The 14,063-nt window shown below is 42.5% G+C and overlaps 1 protein-coding gene across 1 annotated transcript; it reads left to right on the top strand.

Moving 5' to 3' along the window:
• The first annotated feature begins 9,748 nt into the window (after nt 1-9,748).
• Nucleotides 9,749-10,492, top strand: FGFBP3 (fibroblast growth factor binding protein 3). Its single transcript, XM_003783698.1, has one exon. The coding sequence runs from the start codon at nt 9,749-9,751 to the stop codon at nt 10,490-10,492; it is 744 nt and encodes a 247-aa protein (XP_003783746.1).
• The last annotated feature ends 3,571 nt before the right edge of the window (nt 10,493-14,063 follow it).

Raw genomic sequence — 14,063 nt, 5'->3', positions numbered from 1 at the left:
GCCTGTAGTCCCAGCTGCTTGGGAGGCTGAGGCAGGAGACTCGCTTGAGCCCAGGAGTTGGAGGTTGCTGTGAGCTGTGATGCCATGGCACTCTACTCAGGGGGATAGCTTGAGGATCTGTCTCAAAAAAAAATTAAATAAATAAATAAATAAAACTAAGAGTTGGCTTTTTAAAAAAATAAACAAAATTGACAAACACTTAGCTAGTCTAAGAAATAAAGACAGAAGATTCAAAATAGAAAATGTAAGTGAATAACAATAGATCCCTCAAAAATACAAAGGATCGTAAGAGATTAATCATGAACAAATATAGGCCAACAAATTGGATAACCTAGGAGGAATGAATAAATTCCTGGAAAAAGACACCCTAACAAGATTGAATCAGGAAGAAATAGAAAGTCTGAACAGACTGATAACAAATAAAGACATTGAAGACGTAATCAAAAACTTCCTAACAACAACGACAACAACAAACCTAGGACTAGATGACTTCACAGCTGAATTCTATCAAACATTCAAAGAAGAATTTATACTTCTTAAACTCTTCCAATAAAGTAGAACTGGTAGGAAATACTTCCAAACAAATTTTATCAGGCCAGTATCACCTTGATTCCTGAGCCAGGCAAAGACATTACAAGAAAAAGAAAAACAAAACTACAGGCCAAGCTCTCTGATGAATATTGATGCAAAAATCCTCAATAAAATATTAGCAAACTGGCTTGGCGCCTGTAGCTCAGCAGCTACGGTGCCAGCCACATACACTAGAGCTGGCAGGTTTGAATCCAGCCCAGGCCTGCCAAACAACAATGGCAACTACAACCAAAAAATAGCCAGGTGTTGTGGTAGGTGCCTGTTGTCCCAGATACTTGGGAAGCTAAACAATTAAGAGGAAATAAAAAGGCAAATTTAAAAAATATCTTGAGGCAAACAATGGAAACACCACATACCAAAACTTCTGGGATGTGGCAAATGCAGCTTTGAGGGAGAAGTTTAAAACAGTGAATGCCTACATTAAAAAAAAAGGAAGACCCCCCCCAAGTAACAGAAAATTCTGACCATTTACTTCAGACCCCCAAGTCTAATATTATGCCTCAAGAAACTATTTTTAGTAGAGACAGAGTCTTTTTCTCTGGCTTGAACTCCTGAACTCAACCAATCCACTCACCTTGGCCTCCCAGAGTGCTAGGGTTACAGGTGTGAGCCATGGAGTCCCACCAAAATACATAAATCTTAAAGGTAACTCAAACTGCGACTAAATTATAGAATATTGCTATAATCCCAGGAAGTTTCTTTGCATCCCTTCCTGCTTCATACAGCCCTCCTCCCCGCAGTTCCCCAGAGATAGTCCTGTTCTGATTTTTCCCACCATTGCTTAATTTTACTTGTTATAGATCTAATCACACCATGTGGGCTTTTTTTGTGTCTGGCTTCATTTGCTTAGCATTATGATCTTGGTCATGCTACCTCATGAATTAATGTTACAGTTACTGAATGTTACAGTACAGTTTATTGTTACAGTTTATTTTTCTTTTCTTTGCTTTTTCTTTCTTTCTTTCTTTTTTTTTTTTTTTTTTTTTGAGACAGAGTCTCACTTTGTCTCCCTCAGTAGAGTGCCATGGTGTCACAGCTCACATCAACCTCAAACTCTTGGGCTTAAGCGATTCTCTTGCCTCTGCCTCCCAAGTAGCTAGGACTATATGCACCCGCCACAATGCCCGGCTATTTTTCGGTTGTAGTTGTCATTGTTTGGCAGGCCTGAGCTGGATTCAAACCTGCCAGCTCCGGTGTATGTGGCTGGTGCCCTAGCCGCTGAGCTACAGGCGCCAAGCTGGCAGTTCATTTTTCATTGCTGAATAATAAATATTGTATTGCAATTTGTTTAGTCATCACTTGTCAATGAATAATTGGGGTGTTTTCATTTGGGACTATTATGAATAAAATGCTATAAACATTCCACATAGCATGAATTTTTATGGTTATGTATTTTTATTTGGGTAATACCAATGAGTAGAATGGCTAGATCATAGTATATATGTGTACTTTTTATAGAAAACCTCAAACAAGGGCGGTACTTGTGGCTCAGTGGGTAGGGCGCCATATACTGAGGGTGGCAGGTTTGAACCCAGCCCCAGTCAAACTGCAATGATAACAAAAAAATAGCCCAGCATTGTGAAAGGCACCGATAGTCCCAGCCACTCGGGAGGCTGAGACAAGAGAATCGCCTAAACCTGGGAGTTGGAGGTTGCTGTGAGTTATAATGCTACAGCAGTCTATCAAAGGGCAATAAAGTGAGACTCTGTCTCTAAAAAAAAAAAAAAGAAAGAAAGAAAAGAAAACCTCAGTTTTCCAAAACGATTGTATTATTGTATACCCCTATCAGCGATGTATGAAAATTCAAGAAATCTTCTTTTGCTTTGAGCACTGTATATTAAGTATAAAAGAGGTCTAAAAATTGATCCTTGTATAAAAAACTTAGCAATATAAATTAGGCTAGTACATGTGAAACAAAGAAAATTTGAATATTGAACTAGTGAAAGATAATTTTTAAAGTTTATTTTATTTATTTTTTGAAGACAGCGTCTCACTTTGTTACTCTGGGCAGAGTGTTGTGGCATCATAGCTCACAGCAACCTCAAAACTCTTGGGTTCACACTCTTGGGTTCAAATGATCCTCTTGCCTCAGCCTCCTGAGTAGCTAGGACTACAGATGCCCACCACAATGCCCAACTGTTTTTAGAGATGGTGTCTTACTTTTGCAAATGCCGGTCTGGAATTCCTGAGCTCAAGCAATCCACTCACCTTAGCCTCCCAGAGTGCTAGGATTACAGGCATAAGTGATCGTGACCAGCCTTAAAGTTTATTTATTTTTAAAATCTTAATCACATCCCCGGCAAGAAAGCTAATTTTATTTTTGATTCCTATTTATTTATGTATTTGTTTTGAGACATCACCCTGGGTTGAGTGCCATGGCATCATCATAGCTCACAGCAACCTCAAACTCTTGGGCTCAAACCATCCTCTTGCCTCAGCTTTCCAAGTAGCTGGGACTACAGGCATGCACCACGAGGGCAGGCTAGTTTTTTTCTATTTTTGGTAGAGAAAGGGTCTAGCTCTTGCTCAGGCTGGTCTCCTGAGCTCAAGAAATCCACCTGCCTTGTTCTCCCCGAGTGCTAAGATTAAAGGCATGAGGCACTGCGTCTGGCCAAAAAGCTAATTTTAGATGCAGGAAGAATTACATAGTCTTAAGAAACCAAGAGTCAGGAAACTCCTCTCCCCATCTGCTACGGCTCACTGTTTCTGAGAGGAAGAAGGGAAAGAGGTGCTACAAAGACTGTTCCTTATGGTATGTTTTTCCTTTGTGAGGCTTATAGGGCAGGACCAAGAAGAGAATCACTGAAATTATCAAGAAAGTATTAATAAACTATTATTAATAGATAGCATATGATAGGAATCCAAACAGGTCAGTTGGATTGCTGATGCAAACAACATTATTTTTAAAAATATTATTGGGCAGCGCCTGTGGCTCAGTGAGTAGGGCGCCGGCCCCATATACCGAAGGTGGCAGGTTCAAACCTGGCCCTGGCCAAACTGCAACAAAGAAAATAGCCAGGCATTGTGGCAGGCGCCTGTAGTCCCAGCTACTCAGGAGGCTGAGGCAAGAGAATTGCCTAAGCCCAGGAGTTGGAGGTTGCTGTGAGCTGTGACAGCACAGCACTCTACTGAGGGCAATAAAGTGAGACTCTATCTCTAAAAAAAATTTTTTTTTAAATCATCATTAAGATATATATTTCTTGTTTTCTTATACATCTCACATCATGGTATTTTAAAAACTAACTTCCCTGTCCTCCATCAAAGTTGAACACTTTTGTGGGTCAGAGGACACTATCAACAGAGTGAAAAGGCAACCCATGGAATAGGAGAAAATATTTGCAAATCATACATGTGATAAGAAGTTAACATCCAGATTATGTAAAGAACGCCTACCGCTCCCTGGCAACAACATAATCACATAAATTAAAAATAGGCAAAGGAGCCAGGAGCAATGGTTTAATGCTTGCAGTCTCAGCTACTCTGGAGGCTGAGGTAAGAAGATCATTTGAGCCCAAGAGTCAATTTCAGCTTAGGCAACAGTGTGAGACCCTGGCTCTTAAAAAAAGTGGGCAAAGGACTTCAATACACATTTCCCCAATAAAGATACGCAAATGGAATAACTACCTGGGAAGAAGCTCAACATGGCTAGTAACTAGAGAAATGCAAATAAAAATCATAATGAGATACTGCTTCGTACCTGTACAATAGTCATTACAATAAAAAAAATAGTAATTATCAGTGAGAATGTTTCACTGCTGGCAGGAATGTAAAATGATGTAGCCAGTAAGGAAAATAGCATGGCAATTCCTCAAAAAGTTAAAAATAGTCCGGGCGTGGTGGCTCACGCCTGTAATCCCAGCACTTGGGAGGCTGAGGCAGGTAGATTGCCTGAGCTCACAGGTTTGAGACCAGCCTGAGCAAAAACAAGACCTCATCTCTACTAAAAATTGAAAAACTGAAGCAAGAGGCTTGCTGAGCCCAAGAATTGGAGCTTGCCATGAGCTATGACACCACGGCACTCTACCCAGGGTGGCAGCTTGAGACTCTGTCTCAAAAATAATAAAACAAAATAAAATAAGAAACCATCTTTAAAAAGAAAAAAGTTAAAAATAGAATTACCGTGTGATCCAATAATTCCATTTCTGGGTATATTCTCAAAAGAATTGCAGCAGGAATTAGGATAGATGTTTGTACACAATGCTCATATTCATAAGATCAAAAAGATAGAGGCAACTGGGGTCTATCAAGATGTAGTATATAAATACAATCAAATATTATTCTTACTCTGTTGCTGCAGGCTAGAGTACTCTGGCGTCATAGCTCACAGCAACCTCAAACTCCTGCCTCAGCCTTCCAAGTAGCTGGGACTACAGGTGCCCACCACAATGTCAGATAATTTTTCTATTTTTAGTAGAGACAGGGCCTTGCTTTTGCATAGGTTAGTCTCAAACTCCTAACTCAAGGGATCCTTCTGCCTCAACCTCCTGAGTAGCTGGGACTACAAGGTGTGAGCCAGGGCTCCTAACCAATAAATTTTTGTGATGTATATTTTACCACAATTTAAAAAGAAGAACTCCCCTTTTCTGACATGGCATAGCACATCTGGGAGCCCTTAACTTTGTTACTGTGGAAACAATATTTCTGACAGAGAAGCATGGTCTCTGGAATGTCTCTTGATAAGTATGACTCTTCAGATAATAAACTTTTTCATTGTAATTAGTGTGTTATGCCACAAGATGTCATTATTTAGCTGAAAAACTGTGCCAATTACAAAAAAAAAAAAGCCTATCCCTACTCATCAGTGCTTCTCACATACAAATATGGTTTCTGGGAAAGATTGGGTTTCCATCTGCGAAATGTATTAATTAGCTACTATTATTTATGAAAATCATGCCAATAGTTTCTTAACTTCATAGCTACAAATTGTTTTCATTATAAATCAAATTAGTAGAATTTAAGACATAACTAACTTTGAAAGTAGCCCTCTAAAATACCAAGCCAAAGTGTAAAGATCATTGATCATTAGTCAGAGGGCTTACAGCTTTATCACTAAAAGATGTATGACCTTGGGTAAATCATTAAATTTCTCTGGTTTTTCCAATTCACTGAAGTGGTAAAACTTCCTTTCTGGGGTCAAAATATAATATATTACTATATCTTTAATATACACTATGTATATTTAAATAATTCTTCTAATCTAAAGTATTTTGGATTTTATGCTAGAAATCAAATTATAATTGTTGAAATACAATACCAACAGTAGTCCAATAACAGAAAATATTATCTGCAAGAATATAACAGGGAATGTAATGAGACTTCCTGACATCTTGGGGAAGTATTTTAGGAAAATATTTACTTGTATAAATAATTGTAGTCAGAGGTACAAACTCTTTCCTTTCCTGCCTTTCCTTTTTTCTCTCTTACTTTCTTTTTTCTGACAGAATCTCACTCCGTTGCCCAGTTAGAATACCAGGCCTCAGCCTAGCTCACAGCAATCTCAAACTCCTGGGATCAAGCAACCTCTTGCCTCAGCCTCCAAAGTAGCTGGGATTACAGGTACACACCCCCACACTGGGAATCTTTCTTTATTTCTCTCTCTCTCTCTCTTCCTTTTTTTAAGACAGAGTCTCACTCTGTCACCCTGGGTAGAGTGTTAGTGGCATCATAGCTCACAGCAACCTAAAACTCTTGGACTTAAGAGATCCTCTTGCCTCAGCCTCTGGATTACCTGGGACTATAAGCGTCTGCCACAACACCTGGCTATTTTTTTAGAGACTCTTGCTCAGGATGGACTCTTAACTTCTGAGCTCAGGCGATCCACTCAGCTCAGCCTCCCAGAGGCTCAGCACTCCCAGAGTGCTAGAATTATAGGCCTGAACCACCCTGCCAGGCCTAATTTTTCTATTTTTAGAAGAGACGGATATGGTTTTGTTCAGGCTGGTCTGAAACTCCTGACCTCAAGCAGTTCTTCCACCTTGGCCTCCTAGAATGTTAAGATTACAGGTGTGACCTACTGCTCTCAGCCAGTAGTCAGAGATATAAACTCTTGGGGGGGGGGAGGAATCACATTTATTGTGAACATCTATTTTAAAATATCATGGACTATGGCTCAGTGCCTGTGGCTCAAGTGGCTGAGGCACCAGCCATATACACCTAAGGTGGCGAGTTTGAATGCAGCCCAAGCCTGCCAAACAATGACAGCTGCAACCAAGGGATAGCCAGGCCTTGTGGTGGGTGCTGCTGCTTGGGAGTCTAAGGCAAGAGACTCACTTGAGCCCAGGAGTTGGAGGTTGCTGTGAGCTGTGATGCCAGGGTACTCTACCCAGGGGACAGCTTAAGGCTCTGTCTCAAAAAAAAAAAAAAAAGAAAGAAAGAAAAGAAAATATCATGGACTATCCTGAAGCTTAAAAAAATAGCTTACTTAAATATAAATTTTTCAAGATCCCAAAATACACTAATTATTATTTTTTTCTTTTTTTGAGACAGAGCCTCAAGCTGAACCCCTGGGTAGAGTGCCATAGCATCATAGCTCACAGCAACCTCCAACTCCTGGGCTCAAGCGAGTCTCCTGCCTCAGCCTCCCAAGTAGCTGGGACCACAGGCACGCGCCACAATGTCCGGCTATTGAAATACATTAATTCTTAATTATAATACCATTTGAATTGGTAATTTTACTTTTCAATTACTATAATGCAAATAAATAATTTTTTTAAACTTCCAACTTTTGAAAGCCTATATTTATAACTGATTTACAACACCTAAAAATAATCAAAAGCCCAAATGCCCACCTTGGGTGAACTTCTGGACACTCTGGTCATTAATAAACTGAGATATATTTTTATTAGTGGTTACAGTTATTAGGATTAACATTTAGTTATTGGGATAAGAAAGACTATTGGAAATGATGAGTGAAAATATAGGATTCAGAATGTTTTGGAAAAGGCTCGGCGCCTGTAACTCAGTGGCTAAGGCTCCAGCCACATACACCTGAACTGGTGGGTTCAAATCCAGCCCGGGCCTGCCAAACAACAATGACAACTGCAACCAAAAGATAGCTGGGCCATTGTGGCCAGTGCCTGTAGTCCTAGATACTTGGGAGGCTGAGACAAGAGAATTGCTTAAGCCCAAGAGTTGGAGGTTGCTGTGAGCTGTAACATCACGGCATTCTATCGAGGGCGACATAGTGAGACTGGGTCTCAAAAAAAAAAAAAAAAAGAATGTTGTGGAAAAAATAGGACGAATGAAAAAATGCAATTATGTAAGTTTAGTTTTGGGGGGTTTTTTTGAGACAGGGTCTCACTTTGTTGCCCTCGGTAGAGTGCTGTTACTTCACAGCTCATAGCAACCTCAAACTCTAGGGCTCGAGCAATTCTCTTGCCTCAACCTCCGGAGTTGCTGGACCACAGGCGCCCGCCACAACGCCCAGATGTTTTTAGAGACAGGGTCTTGCTCTGGCTCAGGCTGGTCTCAAACCTGTGAGCTCAGGCCATCTGCCCGCCTTGGCCTCCCAGAGTGCTAGGATTACAGGCATGAGCCACCGCGTGGGCTGGTAAGTTTAGGATATTTATGGTTGTTTTGTTTTATTTCATTTTATTGAAATGAACTCTTAGAACTTAGATCTCTTGGGTCAGGCCCTATGGTTCACGCCTCTAATCCCAGCACTCTGGGAAGCAAAGGCAGGTGGATTTGCTTGAACTCAGGAGTTTGAGACCAACCTAAGCAAGAGTAAGATCCTGGTCTCTACTAAGAATAGAAGAAACTAGCTGGACATTGTGACAGGTGCCTATAGTCCCAGAGGTTGAGGCAAGAGGATTCCTCAAGGCCAAGAGTTTGAGGTTGCTGTGAACTGTGATGAATGCATGGCAGGCTCTCTACTCAGGGCAACAGAGTAGAGAGCCCTTAAAAAACACACAAACAGGCTCAGCGCCTGTGAATCAAGCAGCTAAGGCACCTGCCACATACACCTAAGGTGGCGGGTTCGAATCCAGCCCAGGCTGGCCAAACAACAATGACGGCTGCAATCAAAAAATAGCCAGGCGTTGTGGCCGGAGCCTATGGTCCCAACTACTTGGGAGGCTGAGGCAGGAGACTCGCTTGAGCCCAGGAGTTGGAGGTTGCTGTGAGCTGTGATGCCACAGCACTCTACCCAGGGGGATAGCTTGAGGCTCTGTCTCAAAAAAAACCCAAAAAACAAAAAACACCACAAACAGGGCGGCGCCTGTGGCTAAAGGAGTAGAGCGCCTACCCCATATGCTGGCAGGTTCAAACCCAGCTCCGGCCAAAAACTGGGAAAAAAAAAAAAATAATACCCCACACAAACAAAGAACAAAAGTCATAATTAAAAAAGAAAAACTTAGATATTTCTGTTTAACTTTTATTTTTCAGGTAAGTATGTAAAAGGAAAGAAGAAAGATTTGTGTAAATTTGCATGCTTATTTTAAACATTGGAAGCAAAATACAAGATTTTTATTTCAAGCTACAGGGCTGCTTCTATCACACATCTAGGGTGGGGTGTGTGTGTGTGTGTGTGTGTCGTGGTGGTGGGAAACCTCCCAGTTTGAGAGAAGTCTGGGAGGGGCATAACGGGGGAGGCCCCTCGGGTCCCATTGATAACACATTCATTCACGGAGAGCCGGCTAAAACAGCTAATCCCTCATGCAGTCATTCTCTCTAACTTAATAAGGCTTCCAGCACCTCTTCCAGAACTCGGTAAGTTCAACGTGCAGGAAAAGCCCATGTTTCCGAGGAATAATCTGAAGTGATTCTAGAAATAGTTCCTTGGAGGGTGGAGAAGACAGGAGGTGAAGGAACAGGGACAGGTGGTAATTATTATGCACGGTTTGCTCTTGTATTTGCAAGGGGAAGAAAATCTCAATGCCCGAATGGTTTCACAGTGATTATTTACAGTAAGCATTTTCCCTCAGACTCTTCTGAGGATCCCATCTTAGGCTGTAACCGCCCACTAGGAAAACCAGCTTCCAGAAAATCTGGGGAGGTGAACTTGCAGGTGCATTTAGCTGGGCGTGGGGCTACGCCTGGTTCAACTGGTAGCCGTCTCTGCTTCTGTCCGCAGGTCCCTGGGGATGCTCCTCGCTTGGCCCTGCCTCTTTTGAAGGGCTCAGGAGTCCCAGAAGAGAGAGAACGGATACCACGGGCCATGAGTTCTCTTTGGCTACGAGCGTCCCTCTCGCTGCTGCTGCTGCTGGGCGGCTGCTTCCTCGCCGCCGGACGGAGGGATCAGGGGGCAGCTGGCAGCGCGGTGGAACCGGTTCCTCCAGGTCCCAGGGGAGGCTCCTCGGGTCGCTTCATCAGCCCAGAGCAGCACGCGTGCAGCTGGCAGCTTCTGCTGCCCACCCCAGGGGCCGCAGAGGGCAGCGAACTTGCGCTGCGCTGCCAGGGTCCGGACGGGGCGCGCCACCAGTGTGCCTACCGCGGGGAACCGGAGCGCTGCGCCACCTACACCGCTCGCCGATCGCACTACTGGAAGCAGGTGCTGGGCGCGCTGCGCAAGAAGCGGCGGCCCTGCCACGACCCCTCGCCGCTCCAGGCCCGCTTGTGCGCGGGCAAGAAGGGCCACGGCGCGGAGCTACGCCTAGTGTCCGGAGCGTCCCAGCCCGCCCACCCTACCCCCGCCGGCTTCCCGGGGGAGCCCAAGCCCCGAGCCAGGAGCCGGGGACGGTCCCGGGAGCACGCCGCCGGCCTCGCGCCGAGCGTGCGGCCCAAAGAAAAGAAGACCAAAGGGGACAAGAGGAAGGCGGCCTCGGATCCCCACGAGGAGCGACCTATGGGGACTGGGCCCTACGCGGATGCGCTGGACGAGAACACCGAGCTCACAAAGACCTACTGCGCTGAGAAGTGGCACTCCCTCTGCAACTTTTTTGTCAACTTCTGGAACGGCTGAGGCTGCAGGCCTCGGGAGGGTCGATGGGGGATGTTGTGGGTACGGGGAAATCAGTGCAGCAGGGGAGGAGACGCTAAGGGCATCTTAGATTAAGGGATACCCAGTTAGAGAATGGGAGGAGTCCAGGTTCTAGAATGGGGTTAGGGTGGGGGGGAGTTGGAATGAGAGTGTAGGGAGGTATGGAGAATGTCTGGTACACCAGAAAAGTTGAAAAATTTGAAGAGTCTCAACTCTGATTAACAGCAGAAGAAAAAATGGAAACAGAAATAGGGGTACCTTAAAAAAACTGGAGATTGGGGAGGATAACGGATACAGACAGAGGCTGAGATAAGGAAGAAACAGAATGACTAAAGTGACGTGAATCTCACGTGGGGAGCAGGATACAATTTATACTGTTTAACACATTTATATTAAAATGTAATCATAAGTCATTGATAACCTGAGCAAAGTTGAATTCGTCAATGTCTTCACCTACTCAGCTAGCGAGATTGCAGACTTTCTTTCCCTTTCTGACTTGTCATGAACTTGGGTACCACTTCTTGTCATCAATGACTTCTGAGAGAGTTGAAGCCGCACAGGTCAAAACTGGCTCCAAGGAAAAGTTTTCAGGACGGTTGCTTTTCAATTCTCTCACAAGTGCAACCTTTTCACAGAGCCATGCCTAATGTCCTGAAACTTTCCCATTAACCTTCTAAATTCAAAAGTGAATTGTGTAAGTTGAGTGCTCCAGTAGATTTTTAAAAAACAATTCTCTGTATTTAAACATATTTTTTACAAAACAGCTAAAATGTAAGTATGTATCTCAGAGTCATTTTGATCATTATAGAAGTTGTATCTCTGCTTCGTGTAATAAATTGTTAATGTATTTCATTTTTAATATGTGGTAATAGTAGACTTTGCATTATGTTGGGTGCTCAATAAAAAGTCTGGTTAGCTTTAAAGAACTGGCAAGTGAATGCAAATTCTGCCTGCATCTGATATCTGATCTACTTCCAAGTGTGTCTTGAATTAAATTCTTTTTTTTTTTTTTGAGACAAGGCCTCAAGCTGTCCCCCTGGGTAGAGTGCCATGGCATCACAGCTCACAGCAACCTCCAACTTCCAGGCTCAAGCGAGTCTCCTGTCTCAGCCTCCCAAGTAGCTGGGACCACTGGTGCCCTCCATGACACCTGCCTATTTTTTTTGTTGTTGCAGCCATCACTGTTGTTTGGTGGGCCCGGGCTGGATTTGAACCCACCACATTAGGTGTATGTGGCTGGTGCCTTAGCCACTTGAGCCACTGGCGCCGATCCAAATTTAATTCTTAATTCTTGAATTGCTGGGGTAAGATAGGCCCTAGGAAGTTCCTGTAAGGCAAGAGTCACCTACTGGCAGCCCCCTGGGCCCTATCATTGTTCTGTTTGGTCTGCACAGGATTCTCTTTCTTTTTTCTTTTCTCCCTCTCTCCCCTCTTTCCATCCTGCCACTTTGAATTAGTTGTCAGCTTTTAAAAATTAGGTAATTTCCTCTAAGAAGCCAGATTTCTGGTTCTTTTGAAAAATCACACTGGGGTCTACCTTCCCACATGGAAACTGTTGACTGATAGTTGGCTGCCTCCCTATAAATTTGGCATGTTTTCGGCTCAGTGCCTGTGGTCCCAGCTACTTGGGAGGCTGAGGCAAGAGACGACTCGCTTAAGCCCAGGAGTTGGAGGTTGCTGTGAGTTGTGATGCTACAGCACTCTACCCAGGGGGATAGCTTGAGGCTCTGTCTCAAAAACAAAAAAAAATTGGTGTGTTTTCTAAAGTTTTTCATTGCCCTTACATATCTTATCATCCAACCTTGTTAATTTATATTACCCTGCTGAGCCCATTACACTTGTAAGCCACCCTCAGGCTTAAAGTTTTTACCTTTTTGCAGACTTTGTTTTCTTGCCCCACCCCTACCCCTTTTAAAATAGTGGTAAGGACCGGGTGGGTGGCTCACATCTGTAATCCTAGCACTCTGGGAGGCTGAGGAGGGTGGATTGCCTGAGCTCACCGGTTCCAGACCAGCCTGAGCAAGAGCGAGACCCCCTCTCTAAAAATAGCTGGGTGTTGTGGTGGGTGCCTGCAATCCCAGCTACTTGGGAGGCTGAGGCAAGAGAATTGCTTGAGCCCAAGAGTTTGAGGTTGCGGTGAGTTATGACACCAAATCACTCTACCTAGGCAACAAAGTTAAGACTCTGTCTCCAAAATAATAAATAAATAAATAAATAAAAATTAAATTAAATTAAAATAGCAGTAAATGCAACAATCTGACAAATACTGATCATTCCTGACTTTCCCCCCTTTGACCTCCTCCAGGAAATGTAAAATATTTTATACTTGTTCTGGACATTCATGTATTCACACAGTTGTCAAAACATTCAGATTGAATGTAGTTGCAGGACAGATTTATGAAGTCACATTCTTTTGTATTTTTCAAAAATATACCACAAGTGCCCCAAAGCATGTATACACATTTTAAGCGATCTTGTTGGAAGTAAAATTGATCATTCCCAAACAGTGTAAGTACACTTGACCAGTAACAGTACCTTCAATTCAATTTCAAAAAGTAATATGTAGATAACTTATCTTAAAATGTGTACATATATTTTTGAAACCCTCTGTATACGTAGTTTAATTATTAAATGAGATAAAATGTGTTGAAACAGAAAAATGGAGATCATTGACTGAGGAAAAATCAGGTAATAGCATGTGTTATTTGCTCTCATGTTGTGACAAAAAGGAAATAATACAAATAATGTCTGTCAGGATAAATACTGGTCCTAGCACTGCTATTCACTGAATGGTGGAAATACTTTTCTATTCTCTCTTATTTTGGTCATTCTTTTTTTTTTTTTTTTTAATTAGAATCAAGGTCTTGCTCTGTTTCCCAGGCTGGAGTTATTTTCTAATATGTGACAATGTCTGTATTACTAAGAAATAATTTTTAACATAATTCTTTTATTGATCTCTTTTATTTTTAGTTGACCTGTAATAATTAAGTGTACTTAGGGGCTATTTCAATACATATACATATATACAATGTATAATGATCAGTTCAGGGTAATTAGCATATCTATCACCTCAAACATTTATCAGTTCTTTGTGTTGTGAACATTCAAAATCCTCTTTTATAGCTTTTTGAAAATACACAACAAATTATAGTTAAGCACATTCACCCCACAGTGCTGCAGAACATCAGGACTCTTTCCTCATATCCAGCTGTAATTTCATATCCATTAGCCAACCTCTGTCCTCCTCCCCTCCCACATACATGTCCCAGCCTCTGATACCCACAATTCTACTCTCTGTATAAAGTCACATTCTGAGTAACCATTAAATTGATTGACCATTAAATAAAATTCATCTTATCAGGAAGTAGTAACTACTTTAGAAATAAAAATAAAAAACTTATCTTGGCGACAGAAGGGAAGCTCAGAATATCTATCTGGAGACCACTCCTTCAAGATAATGACCCCTTGTACACTTTCTCCAGAAAGCCTGGCAAAATCCAAGAGTCATTAGGAAAAGGTATTAGAAATGAAAATACCCTGTTGGCTCGGCGCC

The sequence above is a fragment of the Otolemur garnettii genome, unplaced genomic scaffold (assembly GCF_000181295.1).
Source record: "Otolemur garnettii isolate 467f Iridium unplaced genomic scaffold, OtoGar3 scaffold00008, whole genome shotgun sequence".
In the NCBI taxonomy this organism is placed as follows: Eukaryota; Metazoa; Chordata; class Mammalia; order Primates; family Galagidae; genus Otolemur; species Otolemur garnettii.
This window is presented reverse-complemented; position numbering and strand designations above follow the sequence as displayed.